The sequence below is a fragment of the Manis javanica genome, chromosome 3, assembly GCF_040802235.1.
Source record: "Manis javanica isolate MJ-LG chromosome 3, MJ_LKY, whole genome shotgun sequence".
NCBI classification, from domain to species: domain Eukaryota; kingdom Metazoa; phylum Chordata; class Mammalia; order Pholidota; family Manidae; genus Manis; species Manis javanica.
In genome coordinates, this window is record NC_133158.1 from 30,962,264 (window position 1) to 30,978,094 (window position 15,831).

Sequence of the window (15,831 nt, forward strand, 5' to 3'; positions counted from 1 at the left end):
GGCTTCCAGTGGGAGTGGGCTCAGGTCCCCTCTGAACATGCCCACAGACCTTTCCCCAAATGACCTCTTGGCTTTTCCCACACTCAGACAAGGCATAGACTTGGGGGCTCTACCCAGCTAGTCATTGGGCCATGTAATGTTGGGATACTAATCTCTTACAGATGGGCTTAAGTGGTAAAAGAGAGTGTCCTGGTCCATGGATGTCAACCCTCTACCTCCAGTGTAGGACTGACTGATGGGCCGGGGACCTTACCCCTTTGCCCCTGTGGATCTCAAAGAACCAGCCTGAAGCCTTCAGCTAAGTGGGCAGCACAGCTCAAGGGCCTAGAGGAAGCTGGCTTGCCAGTGTCTCCTGTTCTCACTGGTGATGCCTTCATTTGGCATGGTGCCACGAGAGTCACTCCCCAAAGACATCAGGCACCTGCAGGTGTGCTGTGTCTATCTCTGGTGTGCCACTCAGCTGGTGGGGAGGGGCTGCAGGGGCCACAGAAGCTGGTTAATATGACGGGGTTACCTTTGCTCTGACTGGTGTCCACATTGCCGTCCTGCATTTTACCTATACGACAAAGAATTTTAACAGACAACAGAGAACAGACAACACGTCGGTCATCACGAAGACGCAACAGGGCCACGGACGTTCATGTCACAGATAGAGGGAGGGCTGGGCTGATGGCATCCCACCACGTGGGGATGCTGAGGAGGCCCCTGAGGCAGAGAAAACTTGCCACAGTGGCTGCAGGGTCTGTCTTGATTCTCTGGGGGCTTGGAGAGAGTGCTTCTGTGGGAATTACTTTGTCCCTCACCATCTTACAGCCTTTGAGGGTAAAAGGGACCAGGATCAGCTGGTAGGCAAAGGAGTGGAAATTCTCAGGTCCCCAGTGAATGATTTGGTTGGTTTTACGGGCTGAGAGGAAGCAACAGGGAACAAGATTGAGGGAGAGAGTGATTGGTTCTAGAATGGGAGTTTCAGTTTGGCCAATGTGTTCATGAGTTTCCGGCTCCAGGAGGGATGCGTCTATGTTCTCCTTTCCCTTCAGAAGAGCTGTGAAGCCACAGCATGGAGAGTGACACATGCAAAGGCCCCTGTTGCTCTGTTGCAAAATTCTCTCTCCTGGATTAAAAGACAGAACAGAAGGGTGGGCTCCCCAGTGGTGGGCTCTGAGGTTCCCCAAGTGTGTCCAGGGGACTTGGTGGGAGTGCCCTGGCTCCCAGAGGAAAGCTGCTGGTCCTCCCCTCAATCTGGGTGTGTACTCTCTATTCTGAGGCTGACCAGCGTGGGCCACAGAAGGCAGGGGAAGTTGGGTGGGGTGCCCTCCACTTGCCTCAAGCCTGCATACCTAGTGCTGGAGAAGAGGCTGAGTCTGGGGTTCTCTGACCCCTCATCAGGGCTGCGTGGGAGGCCCCCTACCCAGTCTTGGCCAGAAGCTTGTGGGTTGGGATTGCAGGGTGGGAGGTACTAGTGACCACTACCTGGCAGCTAAGACATCTGCTTTCACTGGCTGGCACTGTGGGGAGAGGGTGCCCACTTGTTCCCTGAGCTCACTCAGAGCTCTGCCTGTAGGCCTTGCTGCCTCAGGAGGAGTCTGAGAAGGTCTGTTACCCTTGGACACGTGCCGTGAAGGTAATTCTCACAGTCCACATTTTGAGAGAAGCCACCATGTGCCAGCTGCATCCTCAACCTCTGGAATTTCATCTAATCCTCACCACATCCTTGCAAAAAGGGGCTCCTGTATTATACCCACTTACAGATGAGAAACTGAGGCTGAGAGGGGGAGACAGTCTGTTCTGGTCTCAGCGGGTAAGTGGAGAGCTGGTCCCAAAGTGCCTGCATGTTTTCATCCCAGTTGGGAAGAATGCAGTCACCTCTCAGCCCCTCTGCACCCAGGGGAGGGAATGGAGGCAGCTCTAGTGGGACTGGGCTCCCCAAATCCCTGTTTTGACACCAACTAGCTGTGTGGCTTTACCTCTGCCAGCCTCAGCTTCTGCCTCTGTAAAATGGGGATGCAACATTCAACTCCTGGAGCAGCTAAAAGTTGCCTTAATAATAACCACTTGCCCATTCAGCCTTTGCAGTTTTCAAGTATCATCTCTTTTCAGTCGTCTTGATACCCAGCAAGGTGGGGTGGGAAGAATTCTCATCACTCTCATTTTACAGATGAGGGAACTGAGGTCAAGGGAGGTTCAGAGGCAGCCCTCATACATGGAGCAGCCTGAGCCTGATGATAACCCTGTGGCTGATTAATTCCATGCACACTATCATCACCACGATAGGTGACTCAGGGAAGAAGTGCCCTTCCTGGCTTGCAGACCTACTCTTCTCACAGCAACTCACAGCAAAGGGACAGTGATGCACCCTGGGGTTTCAAGATAAAGGCTCCCGTTGCTCTCTTGTAACATTCTCTCTACTGGATTAAAAAATAAAACAGAAAAAGTCTTTTTAGCACAAACAAGAGTGAACTACACTATTTAAAAAAAAATGATTTTGTGAATTAGGCTGAAGGGTATCAGAGGACCCAACTTCAATAACTGGCTTTAGAAGGTACAGAGGGGCCTTCATTTGAATTGCATATTACCAGATGTGTGTGCCTACTAACCAAGCTAGTGATTTCCTCTACCATTTCCCTAGTGACCATGTGCCCAGAAAAATAATCACCAATGCATATGTTGAGGAAGAGAGCAGTGTTTTGGGGGTGCTTTAGTGAAGATGGCCTGGTTTCTTCAGATGCAAGGGACTTATATGGGGCTCTGCCCAGCCAAACTGGTGCTCCACTGGCCCAAAGTTGTGGTGGGGGGACAACCAGCTCTAGCCTCACATGAGACCTGGAAGACAGGCTGTGTTTCAGGGGAGCTGGGATGGAGGTCAGGACCCAAGATGGGAAACTAGGGGGGAGACTCAGGGGCCACTCTGCAGGTGCCAGTTGCAGCTTCGCCAAATGGCTTTGTTTTCTTCATGTATCACCAGGAACATGGGTGTGAAAAGCATGGATGTAGGGGATTTGTGGTAAGGGGACCTAATAACAAGCTTTGGGGAGACAGACCACTAACCGGGAGATCTGGGAGATGTCACTTCTCTTCCCTGAGCATCTGCTTCTTCCTCCGTGAAATGTGACAAATTCAACCCAGGCGATGCTTAAGAAAAGCACCACAAAGGAGTTGTGATGTTATGCCTGGAGTTAAGAGTGATGCATGATTAATTGTGATTACAGGTGATGTATCAAATAGCTATATGTTAATAAATATGAAATAAATAGTAAAATAATACTGGCAATCATAGGCCTCCAGGATGAATGGAATGTCCCCAACCTTAATTTGGGAGGGGCTTGGGGGTATGGGGTCAGGAGAAATACTGCCCCCTGAGTTTGTTTTCAACATCCAACTCATCCTGATTTGGCTCAGAGGAAAGAAGGGAAAGGAATAGCTCATTCTCTAACTTACCAAGGCTCGGCCTAGCGCCTCTCAACCTTTAATGCACTGCACCTGCAGCCTGGAGTTCCCGTTAGGGTGCACATTCTCATTCAGTAGGTCTGGGGTGTGGCCTGAGATTCTGCATTTCTAACAAGCTCCTAGGAGATGCCCAGGGCATACCAATCCCAAAAGATTCAGTCGGGAAAGGTCCTGCAGCCAAATCAGCCTGGGAAGCACTGTTATGTAGAAAAGGCTTTAACTCTCCACTACAACCCAGCACATTCAAGGCACTGCAAAGTCCTATAATGAGGAAGAAACCAATTCTTTCCAGTAGTCCTTAAATATCTTTGACCACAGGAGCCTTTTCTTAGGTGCACACCTCTTAATGCCCTTGTGAAGTTTACAAGATATACTTCATTGGGGAATCTCAGATCAGGAAGAGGGGCACACACTTTAGAGTAAGCCAGGCCTGGGTTCAAATCCCAGCTCTGCTTTCCTGCTCTGTGACCTTGGGCCAGTGTCTCAATCTCCCTGAACCTCAGTTTCCTCATCCTTTAAAATGGGGACAATAAACTCTGTATCATGTGATTGTCATGAGGATGAAATGAGTTGGGGCCCATGAAATGCTTGCAAATGCCTGGCATACGGAAGGTAGGTGGTCAAGAAACAATATTCCCCATCTTTCCTGAATTTTTTTTCTCAGCATACTTGTAGTTTTCTGCTATAGTTTGGAAGTGAAGCTGGCCCTTTTTTGGGACCAGCCCTGGGGGAAGCAGGGTGCCACCTCCTGTCTCCTTCTCCCCCACAGCTGTGGATTTGCCTGCACGGTTCTCCCTGTCATCCCTTGCCACCTCCCCTGATGCATGACACCTCCCACACCCCAAGCTGTCCTCTTTTCTACTCCTCTGCCTGAAATAGACCCATACCCGAATTAGCCCTTTTTGGTAAGGTGCTGCTTACAGAAGTGTCTTGCTTAGCCCCTGACATCTATTAGGTGCTTCCATGACTGGTCATTTGGAATCCAGTGGCTTGGCCAGAGGCCTGGGACAGGGGATGGGAGGATGAGGTGGGACAGGTCTCCATGTTTTCCAGGAGTGGGAAGGAGTAAATGATGTAATGGATGAGGAACCCCGGGCCTGGTGCCTGTTATGCAGCAATCAAGAGAAAAGGCTTTTCCCTTCCTTTGGGGGATTCTCTGGGGTGACTCTTTCACAACTGAGCCCTAGCAGGTCTCAGCAGTTCAGGAGCAGCCTGGGTGGCTATTATGTTACCTAATTTGAGGACAGGGGACATAGCTGAGTAAACAGAAGTATCCTTGCTCTGAAGATGGGAGGGTATAGATATAGAAATCTTCTAAAGGCTTGGAGGCAAGTGAAGCAAGTGAATGCAATTCCTTCCTGACTGTGAGTAAGGAGGTTAAGATGCAGACCCCAGGTCCAGTGGCAGCCCCTTGCCCCGCCTGCCATCCCTGAGGGGGCTAGTAAGAATGCAGAGACTCAGGACGAATGCCCCAGCACAGACAAGAGCAGAAAACACCAGTCCACATCTGAGGGACAGAACTAGGCTTGAGCCCAAGCAAACCCATGAAAGAGAAGAAGAAATGTCTATTGGTGGCTCAGCCATGCTATGGGGTAGGGCAGAAGAACTGAACCTGACCTGGGTCCTCCTACCTTGAGGGAATTTTAGAATCAAGGACTGGAGCCTTCAATGGGGACCCAGATGCCAGTTTCAGCCCAGGTCCTGACCCCAGGCCTTTTTCCCAAAGCTGGGGCCAGGAATGTGCTTAGGAGAGGGCCACACCAGGTGGGATGCTGCTTCTTGGGAGCCAAATCGGAAGCCAAGGTCACGTCCCTCTTCCAGGCTCCACCAGGAGTCAAGGGCCCAGCAGCAGCCAGCACCATCTCGGCAGCTACGAGTGGGCGCTGAGCTGGTTCCCCAGGGTGGCCTCTCTTTTAAGCACCTGCCCACATGAGAGGATGGCTGCCCCAGAGCTGCCCATGCACAGAGAAGATCTGCGCATCCAGAACAGGGAGAGGCAAGCCCAGAGTTGGGAGTTGGGGAGAGAGACGCTCATCCAACCGAGATGGAGGGCTCGCCATGGGAGACGTACCATTGACTAGGCTGGTGTTGGCGCTATCAGCAGCATTTGAACCTGCTGCACCATCAGCAGCTGCGGGGGTGGGAAGGATGGAAAAATGCAGGGTGTCACAATGGAGCAAAGCAACAATGCAGAAGACTAATGACAATAAAGACATGAACCAATTCGTGGGAAATAACAGGACTACATTCTTAAAAAAAAATCTCTGTTGTAAATCAGGAAACTCAAATTTGGGGGTGGGGGGTGAAATGTTCCCATAGAGATACCATAGAGGCTGGAGGGAAAAACTCACACATGGAGGGTCTTAGAAATAAAACATGGATGAAATAAAACATGTGATCAACACAGTTAGGCGAATGGAATTGTTCTGTGGTGAGGTCTGAGTCTATGTGCCCTGCTGGGCCAACCAACCATGTTAGAGAGAGTTCTGGGAGGGCAGGGCATCTGGCTGCCCACCAGGGCCAGAGGGGCCGACGGCCAGGAGTCAATTCAAAATATTCAGCAATTGGTATGGAGCAGGCACCAGCCATTCTGAGTGAGTATTTGCTATGACCATCATTGCTGGGTCCCAGAGGAACATCTATCGATGGTGGTGACTTAGATGTCCTCAACTCAGGCCACCGCCTACGGGCCACCTCCTCCTTCCTAACCAGCACTCGAAAGATTGCCCTGGTAACCCCCATCTGCGATGCTCCACCGTTTAAAAGGTGACATCAAGCAGGTTGCATTTTGTGCATGGGACGGGGAAGGTATCAGTGAATTTTCCTTAATTAAGAAATTAAAATTGGTATGAAATAGTCAAAATTCACTCTTGTTCTTTTTTGAGGTAGGGAAATGGGTTCTATGGGAAGGTGAAGGGAAAAAAACTACTGGGTGAGGTGGCCATGCCATGTGGTGAGGGGATGCTGGGACAGACTCTGTTGGGTGCAGGTGTCGGGGGAGAGGGCTGTGGGGACACGTGGTGGTGTATGTGGGGCTGAGGGCTATGTGGAGATGGTGATGGTGTCATTTACACTGGCTAGAGGGGTGAAGCAGTGGAAGGGCAGATAGGCAGGGAGGGGTGCTGGCTCGTCCCGTGGGACTGGCCTCACATAGGTGCCTAGTGGAGCGTCTGGAGGGACGGAGCCTCAGCTGTCACGTGGCCTTCTCCAGCGGTGTGCTGGTGCTCTAGGGCCAGGGCTCAGAGGTCAAAGGCTGTTGCTATTTCTAAAACCCCCAACTACCCTGAGGATGTCTTACTGTACCTGGTAGCTGAAGGCCATCACCCTTCTTCACACCTGTGTGATGATTTTTGAGACATGTTAATGATGGAGAAGCACACCCAGCCTCATCTGCATGTGTGCACATGCACACACACATGCATATACACACACATGCAGCCACATACACCTGGGGTTAACTTGAAATGGGGACCTGTGGTTGTGGGCTCTAAGCAATGTGGAAGTGATGAACTTCCCTGGTGGAGGCAATGGGATGGGAATACTGAGGGGGCCAAGTCCTAGCTGTGCTGCTCACAGAGGGGCTGAGAGCTTAGGCTGCCCTGATATCCTCTTCCATGTTCCCTCTACATCCCACCTCTTCCCTCTACATTAGCACCCCCATCTCACTGGAGTGCAGGTGTGCATTCAGTGAGGGACCCTGACTTGTGCTTTTGGGCAGGAGAGGCCTGTCTTCCTAGTAGCATTTTCAGAAACACGATCTGGCCCAAGGGAGCTTCTCAGTGCTTCTGCCCCTCATCCAGGCCCCAGTGAGGCAAAAAAAAAAAAAAAGATATATATATATATATATACACACACACACACACACACACACATATATAAAAATAAGGGAAAAGCCTGCCACATCCTGCCCAACTGCCCATGTTTGTCCATCTGTCTGCACCCTGGGGCCACAGCTTTTATGTCATTGTGTGGACGCTGTCCTGACACCCTCAGGGCCTCTTAGCCAGGACTCCATCCTCAGTTTTGACTGCAGCTCTCCCTTTATTCTCTCTGGCCTCTAGATTTCCCACATCACAGCTTAGCTCCATCGCTCTTGATGGTGGAGTTGCCATCATCTAAGGGGGATCCTACTAGAAAACGGTGCCCTCGGGAACAAGTAACCTTTAATCATGACCCAGGCTCTGTGCCTGGCTGGCCTCTGAGACCTGGAAGTAGCAGGGCTGTTCCTAAAACTCAAGGAGGGGCCGAGTGCTATCTCATCTCCTTCCCCTGTACTCCAGATAGTACAGATGTTGGGGTTCCTCCTCTGGACCTTATAAGGCAAAACATTAAATATGTGAAAGGGGGCTGTACCCAAGACCAAGTGTAGTCTGGGCCTTTGGATTTGCTTGGAGATGCACTTGTGACATGGGGTGTCAGCCCACTGCACTGAGGGGAATCCCAGGGGATAAGAAATCTCATTTCCATGGGCAAGGGGAAGCCAGAATGCAGGTGAAGTGGCAGCTCTTGGGGGATGGGAGAGGAGACTTGAGCAGGTGACTTGGAGCCACATGTCTGGCCACCTTTCCCAGAATCTCCTCTGCCCACATCTGGGGAAAGTCTGCGCTGGGTGGATTTGCAGCTCTGCTCAGTGGAGTTGTGAAGAGTGGCAGGAATATGCCGGAGTGGAGATTTCTACTAGATATCAGGGGTGATGATGGGACCAGGTTACATTTGAGGCTGGAGACCCAACAAAGTGCTAAACACCCATGACCTAACCCAGGATGAAGAAAAGGCCTTTGTGACATGACTGAACAAGACAGAGACTGGGACAAGACCCTGGAGATGGAACAGACAGAGCCCTCCTGGCCTCAGCAGGGCCTCAAGCATGTAGAAGGCAACTTCTGGCACAGGGCATGGACATAAAAGGCACTGAGTAACTATATTGAGTGACTGAATTAAAAAATGTGGCTTTAAAGCACCTCTCCTGGTCTGCAAGGGGGTTGGGCTTACCTTTCTTGTCTTTCTTCTCTTCTTCTTCACCGCCAGCCCCCAGCAGGGTAAAGATGATGCCAGTCTGAGAGTTCACACCCACGGCAGTTACCACCATACGTCCAGAGCCCTCCATCACGTGGGTCCCTGAGGAGGGGAGGACAACCAAGTTACCATTGCATGGGCCCAGCCCCCCTCCCCAAAGGAGTGGAAGGAACTGGTCCCAGTCAGCTACCAGCTCTTTGCTTGATGAGGTCCTGGGTGTTGCCCACGGTTAATGTTCAAACTATGTATATATGGTCAGTCTTTTGAAGATGATTTCACCTTAGGACAACACTGTGATGGGCCTGGAGCTGAAGCAGTGCTATGCCTCAGTTCTCAGGCCCCCAAACAGCTCAGACCTCCCATTTACTACTCCCTCCTGGAGAGTTTCTTCCTCCTTCTCTCCTTCTTCCTCTCCCACTGTTACAGGCCACACAGGGACCCCTCTCTTTTCCTTATTGATAGTATCTAGAACCAGGCCTCATTCTGCTTAATTCTGCAACCAGCCAAGAAATGCCAACTAGGTCCTAGACAGGTCTGCTTAAAATGGGTTCCACCCACTTCCCAAATATTTGGGGAAAGAAGTCAGGGCTCTGTGAGCTTAGATAAAAAAACAATGGTATCTTTATTTTCACAAATGTGTAATTGAAATTAAGCATTTCTCCCCATCATGAACAAAGGCAAAAAACCCCAAGAGCATTAGTGGTACCCATGACGCCATTACACACGCAGTACAAGAACTGCAGGTGTTTTCATATCACTTTACAGTCATTGTAATCATGATGCTCACCCTTATTTTACAACTAAGGCTGTTAATAGACCACTGGATATGCTAATAAAGGAGCATACAGTTACTGTATCACACGTTTAAAAAATTCAATTATTTCAACATAATTGGCTTCCTTCGTGATCCAGTGTGTTTTATGTTACGCTTATCAGAGCTTTATTCTGAGTAGGGGTAGCACAGGGCTCCAAGGTGCAGGAAAACTTAAGAACCCCTTTGGTAGAATTCTCTATTTTTTAAGCTGGGTTCCAAAACCCTGGAATTCTTTTGAGGGGCAGGAGGGAAAGCTGTGGGGGGCCTTTGGTCAGAGTGGCTCCATTTTTATTCTTCTTTGGGGTCCTGTGTCAGTCTGAGAGTCTTAACAAGTCGCTCCTGTTAGGCAGGCCCCTTCACCATGCAGGCTCGAGAGCAGCTTGTCCAAGATTCACGCAGGGAATTTGTGGCAGAGTGAGGATAAAATGTAAAGGTAAAAGCCCTGACAAATGTGCTATGTACATACAATGGAATATCATTCAGCCATAAAAGAAGGAAATTCTGACACAGGCTACACCATGGATGAGCCTGAGGACATTGTGCTCCATGAAATAAACAAGTCACAAAAGAATAAAACCTGTATGATTCCATTTGCATGAGGTTCCTGGCTGCCAAATTCCCAGAGACAGGGAGGGAGTGGGATGGTGGTTGCCAGGGGCCGGGAAGGGGGTGCGGCGGGATGGCTATTGTTCTGTGACTACAGAGTTTCAGTTTTGCAAAACGAAAAGAGTTTTGTAGGTGGATGGGGGAGACGGTTGTACAATAACATGAACGTACTTAATGCTGCTGAACTGCACACTTAAAAATGATCGAAATGGTAAATCTTATGTGTATTTTACCATGATTAAAAAGATACAAAAAACAAAAAAAAAGAAAAAAGGGAAACCCTACTGAAGCCATGGCATCACTGGGGAGTTAAGGGGACCCCAGGGAGGGCATCTGGGACACAGCCCAGGAAGCAGCCAGCAGTTACACCAGCCCAGGTCTGACAGCAGGAGTCCCGGCACTCCCAGCTCTTTATGGGCTGGTGCTGGATATGCATCACTGCGTCCTAGCAGCTTCCACGGAACTGAAGGGCTACCCACAGCCCGAATGGTGTTACCTGCAGAAGGCTCAGGGCACACCTAGGGAGGCCCCTTCAGTGGTCAGTCTATTTAGTAAAGAATCTAGATAGACTCTAGGTAAGTGAGGTTTGGCTCCCCAGGCACCCATTTTTTCTGACTTAATTGTTACCACTCTGGGTAGAAAGCTCTGTACAATGAAGCACCTACTGCCACCTTCAGCAGAGCGGTAGGAACCCAGGCCTGGCCTGGTGCAGCATCTCAGGCCATCCTTGGGCTGCACGGTGAGGACCCCACTGGGTTTACCAGGCAGGATATGAGGGCCGATGTCCAGGGACACTGACCCCTGAGACTAAGTTGCCAATGACTTGCTTCTTGAACTCAGTTCTGCTTTTCAGAGTTTTTCTTTCTTTCCCCTCAAGATTGAATGACACTTCTCCTGTCTTTAGGGTGACTTATCGCTAGCTGCCTTCTCTTTGTTTTCCAATTTGCTTCAGACTTGCAGTCTAGGTCAATGAACTCATTAGAATGTATCTAACCTAAGACTCAAAAGGTTCTAAATCAGGACTTGAAGCCTTCCTTAGGCAAGGAATCTATTTTCACTTTTCAAGAAGTTCCACCCACTTCTTCCCTTTCCTTCTGGGATCTGAGTGATATCCTGAGATCATGTGTGTGTGTGTGTGTGTGGCATGTGTCTGTGTGTGCACGCCTGTGCATGTGTATGGTGGTCTAGCTTCACGGCTTCCAGGGTCTCATGATCTTAAAGTGCTTTACAGGGACAGATAGACACTCTCCAGTGAGTTCCTTCAAGGCAGGAAAAGTCTCTCCATCCAAGTCCTGAAGGCTTCCAGAGGGGGCATAAAACCCAGCGAGCTGTTAGCAGCACTCAGATTCTCAGACGGCAAGCTCTCCAGCTGGCTCCTTGTTCACTCCCAGGATGGAGGGACAGCATTATTTTGTCTCTGCGGCAGGGAATAGTTGGCACCACAGGATAAGCTCAGACACTGACTCCAGGCCGAGCAGCTCAGGCAGAGCCTGGAGCCCACCTATGCCCCCAAGAAGCACAAACAGGGAGAACCAGGGCCCACTAATGGGACCTTCATAATTATAGCTCACTGACAAAATGATTTCTTGTGCACCTGCTCAGCTTGTGGGGGACTGGGAGGCAGACTCTTAAAAATCAGCAATATTAGACAGATGAGGAAACCGAGGCCCAGAGAGGTCATGTGGGCATGAGGGCAGGGTCCCTGCCAATCTTTAAAGGGGAGGATGAACACAACCTGTTGCATTCACAGGGTGCAGACAGCAGCGGCTGCCAGGGCTAACTTGGATTCTGTGCCAGGCATGGTGCTAAGCCCTTCACGCACAGTCATCTCTGCAGTCCTCACACTGGCCCTCAGTTTATGGGGGAGGAAACTGCACTCCCCAGCTGCAGGATCCCCTGCAGAGAGCAAGTGGATTTGACTTGCCCTAGGTCTCCAGCTGGTGAGGGGCAGGGCTGGGGTTTGAATTATCCCGTTCCTTGAGCCTGTCCCCTTTGAGCCGTGCCAGTGCCCTTCTCCACCCATGCCCTCAGCAAGGCCCTCACACTGTCTCAAACACATTTGTGAAAAAGCTCTTTCACCTGGGTGGCAGTGGAGAGGCTGCTCCCCACCTCCCCAGCCCTAGTTGGGGTGGAAAAATACCCAGGCAACCAGTTTCCACGGGAGATAATCAGACCCCACATCACCTTCTAATCAAATCACTCCCCGTCACAGCAGGGGCTTGCTGCTCTGTAGGAGGCAGGGAGGAGAGAGGAGGACACTGGAGAGGGGAACACAGGGTGAAGGCACAGGACGCCCCGTGCCCAGCCACGGAAGAGCCCCAGGGCGGCCCTCCAGACTCCACTAGATGAGGCACACCTCCCCCTCTGATCCTCCCTCTCTCTGAGCCCCAGCAGCCCTGTGGCCTTGGCTCTGACCACCGTCCCCCAGCTCAGACATCCATCTTCATTAGCCCCCCAAAGTCTAAGTACTTCAGTAGTGCCTCCTGGACAAGACCCCAGCTTTCTTCTGGCCCTTGACTGCTGGTTCCTACCCTGTGGCCTCTGCCCTGGGAGAAGGCACAGCTGGCCAGGCCCCTGTGTCCAGCACCTTGCCCCCACCTTGCTCCCCGTCACCGCTGCCCCGATGCCCTTCCCCACCACTCGCTCATAAACCTACTCCTCTAGGTTTGGGACGAAGGTGCCCCGGACCCCCACAGGAAGACTTCATCCCCCCCTCTGTACCGCCCCACTGCAGTCACATCTGAGGGTGCTTCTATGCCCGGCTTCCCCACCAGACTGTGGGTCCCTCAAGGGCTGACTCTGAAAGCGAGCCTTCTCTTAGCAGAGCCTGGTTTGTAGCTGGAACACTAGCACCTCTGTCATGACTATTTCCTTTTTTTGTATTTTCCATGGGAGGCGTGTGTTACATTTATAATGGAGAACCTCCACACCCCCGATAAGCTGCCTTTATGCTTTTACAAAGAGTCGAATTCATTCTAGCCTTACCGTCCCCCCTACATTTCTCTGGGCCATCCCTCGCCACTACCAGGACTTTGGAGCCTGGCTGCCCCTCCTGCCAGAGGAAGAACTGAACAGACCAGGTCACCCCCCAGCTGCCGGATCCCCTGCAGAGAGCAGTGTTCAACCCCAGGGGCTGTGGCTCTCTTGGGGGAGCCACAGACATCCAAGTCAAAGGTTGGCTGATTAAATCTCCCAAAGGAAAACTGCAGGGATTTTGGGTAGAAGCAGAGGTGAGAACTGTTTTGGTGTGGGGACCTGGCAAGGCCTCGCACCAGGGCTTCACTGCCCATGGCTCCTTGACCCTGTCCTGTAGCCACCACCTCCTCTGGGCTCTCATAGAGCCCCTCAGAATTCACAAGCATGGCAGGTGGCCATGGCCGTGTTTAGAGGTCCCTGGGCTGAGATGAGGGGACCTGGGAACCAGTCTGGCGTCTGCTTCTCATTGGCTGTGTGACCTAAGGCTAGCCCTTTCCTCTCCGGGCCTCATTTCTGTTCTTTGTAAAATGGGGAGGCCTGGCTTAGGTCACCAGCTCTCAGTGACGAAGCCTGGGCACCCTGGGTCCCAGGGAAACAAAGCCGCTCCTGGGTTGGGTAGGGCAGCCTCATTCAAAGTCTGCATCTTGGGGAGCTGGGATCTTGGTCTGGATGGGGCCAGTAGAGGCTGTGTGGGCAGACTGACTGAATGTGGAGCTCTGTGTCTGGGCCACACTTGTTCATCTGATAGACACAGTGGACTGCCAACTGTGTCAGACTCTGGGGCCTGAGGTGGGGCGTCCCCTGTGGTCCCTGCCCACTAGGAGCTCACAGTCTAGCTGGGGTTGAGGGGAGCAGGCAGGTCACAGACAGACAACACAAGACTATGGAGATCCATAGGCCCAGCAGACTGGTGGGGTGCAAAGCCCAGACAAAGATGGGGAGGAGGGACGGTGTGATGGCAATGGGTCAGCTGAGCTGAAGCTCGGGCTCATAAAGGGAGGAATGGGAGAGAAGCTGGATCACGGAGCGGCCTGAGTAGAGTTGGGTCTTTGCTTGGTATTCAACAGGGATTCCCTGAAGGCATTTTTGGGGGGAGGAGGAAGAGAACTGATATTTATGGAGGGTACACCATGTGCCAAGTACTCTCCAAGCTGCATTTTCCACTCGGCTGTCACAACTACTCTGCGTGGACATTGTCACCACACCCACTTCACAGGCAGGGATGCAGCCCAGACAGGTCATCTCTCATTCAGCCTGTCCGGGCAGAGCTGGGATATAGCCCCATGCATGACTCCAGGAAGGCTTGCGAGCAAAGTCAGAGGCTGAGCTGTTTGGGGCAGCCCCCAGAAGTGAGATGGCAGCAGAGAGAGGCAGGGGTGGGATGGGGGGGGTGCTGTGTCTGTGTCCAGCTTTGGTCCACCCATGAGAGAAAAGAAGCTCAGGCCCAGGGGAGCTTCTGCTTAAAACTTTCTGTTCTGTCCCACCTGACTCTTCATCCCCTCCCCTTGGAGGGGAGTTCTGAGGCCTTTCTTGGCAGCTGAAGCTGGGCCAGAACCTTCCCTACCGCAGGCTCTGCCTCAGAACAGCAGGAAGTGGCCCAACCCAGCCTGGTCCAGATGTTGGAGTCTCAGGGCCAAAGCCTCATGCAGTAGCAAGTTGAGTGCACTGACCTCCTGGTGGCAGAACTAGGGTGGGGTGGTGGCGGCTAGTTTTACATAAAGGCTTTTCTGAGGCTTCTGAGCCCAGAAAGGGCAAATGACTAAGATCACACAGCACATCAGGTACAGGCAGGTGCTTGAACCCAGGGTTCCTGGCTCTTCTAGGTTTGACTTTTCAGGCCTCTGTCTAGACAGGGAGAGGGGCAAGGTCATACCTTCTAAAAAGTCTCTTTCTGTGGGTAGACATATGAAGGAGGGAAGGAGGCCGTTTCCAGGCACAAGCACCAAGCACAGGCAGTGTGATTCCCAGACGGATGCAGACCTTTCATCATTATTGTTATCAACGCAGTTAATAACAGTAATAACATGCTTGCAGAGGACTAGACAGTTGGCAAAGCATTTCAGTGCCCACGAGCCTGTCCCCCTCACAACAGCCCTGTGAGGTAGGTTTTGGAGCAACTGCAAACCCCAAGCCCCTCCACCCAGTGGCGGCCTCTCTGGTTCAGAGGCCCAGGGTCACCCAGCTGTGAGCAGAGGAGCCGGGACTTGAACCCGTGCTCTATCCACTACACCCCGCTGCCTCTCATGGAGAAGAGGCAGGGTAGTGTAATGGAGAGAGCGCGGGCCGAGCGGCAGACGGGGCCTTCCTGCAGTCACGGTGTCGTCATAGGTTCCCTGGAGGCGGCAGCACTGGTGGCAGGTCTGGCTTTCCGTGCCTGGCCTTCTGCGGAGCGGGCAGGGTAGGCCCCAGGCCCAAGAAGGTTTGCTGAGGTCCTGTGCAGCCTCGAGCTATTACCACTCTGGCTCCAGGATGACGGAGGAGGATGGGGGTTCTGTAGGGGATCGAACCAATGGGCCCTCTGGAGCCAGGCCCTGATGCTTTTGAGGACAGTCCCCACACTGGCCCTTTGGTCCCTGTTCTTTCCATGCCACATCAATGGTGCCTAGTCATTTCTTTTCCAAGGGAATTTACTGGAAGATGCTTCAAATAGGCCATGCTGCTGGGTAATAAAGTCACAGCATCCTTGGAGGTGAGCTGGTGCATGGGGGCTGCAGGAAGAGCATGGGGCTGGGAGGCCAGAAGGCTGTCATCTTGCTCTGACCCTGCCCTCTGTGGGGCTTTACACTTCTGCTCTGGACCTCAGTTTCTCCAGCTGCAAATCGAGATAATACAGGGTTCTCTAGGGATCTGTGGGTTTCCTGAAAGGCTGTAAAGTCACAAGTCTGGGCATTTATTTCTCCTAAGAGGAGTCATTGCTTCCATGGGACTCTCACTCATGACCCAGAGGGTTCAGAACCACTGGCCTCCCATGAAAA

General features: G+C 51.9%; 1 protein-coding gene across 20 annotated transcripts in view; it reads right to left on the reverse strand.

Annotated features, from left to right (window-relative positions):
- ATP2B2 (ATPase plasma membrane Ca2+ transporting 2) overlaps positions 1 to 15,831 on the reverse strand; it is a 358,301-nt gene that overhangs the window by 51,622 nt on the left and 290,848 nt on the right. For 15 of the 20 annotated variants that reach the window (XM_037000334.2, XM_073231033.1, XM_073231038.1 and 12 more), the window contains 4 exons: positions 8,437 to 8,562; positions 6,748 to 6,780; positions 5,516 to 5,575; positions 515 to 556 (listed from right to left, as the gene is read on the reverse strand). In XM_037000334.2, the coding sequence (XP_036856229.1) occupies positions 515 to 556; positions 5,516 to 5,575; positions 6,748 to 6,780; positions 8,437 to 8,562 (261 nt within the window). The remainder of the gene's footprint in view (positions 1 to 514; positions 557 to 5,515; positions 5,576 to 6,747; positions 6,781 to 8,436; positions 8,563 to 15,831) is intronic. The other 5 variants (XM_037000337.2, XM_073231040.1, XM_073231039.1 and 2 more) reach the window with 3 other exon arrangements.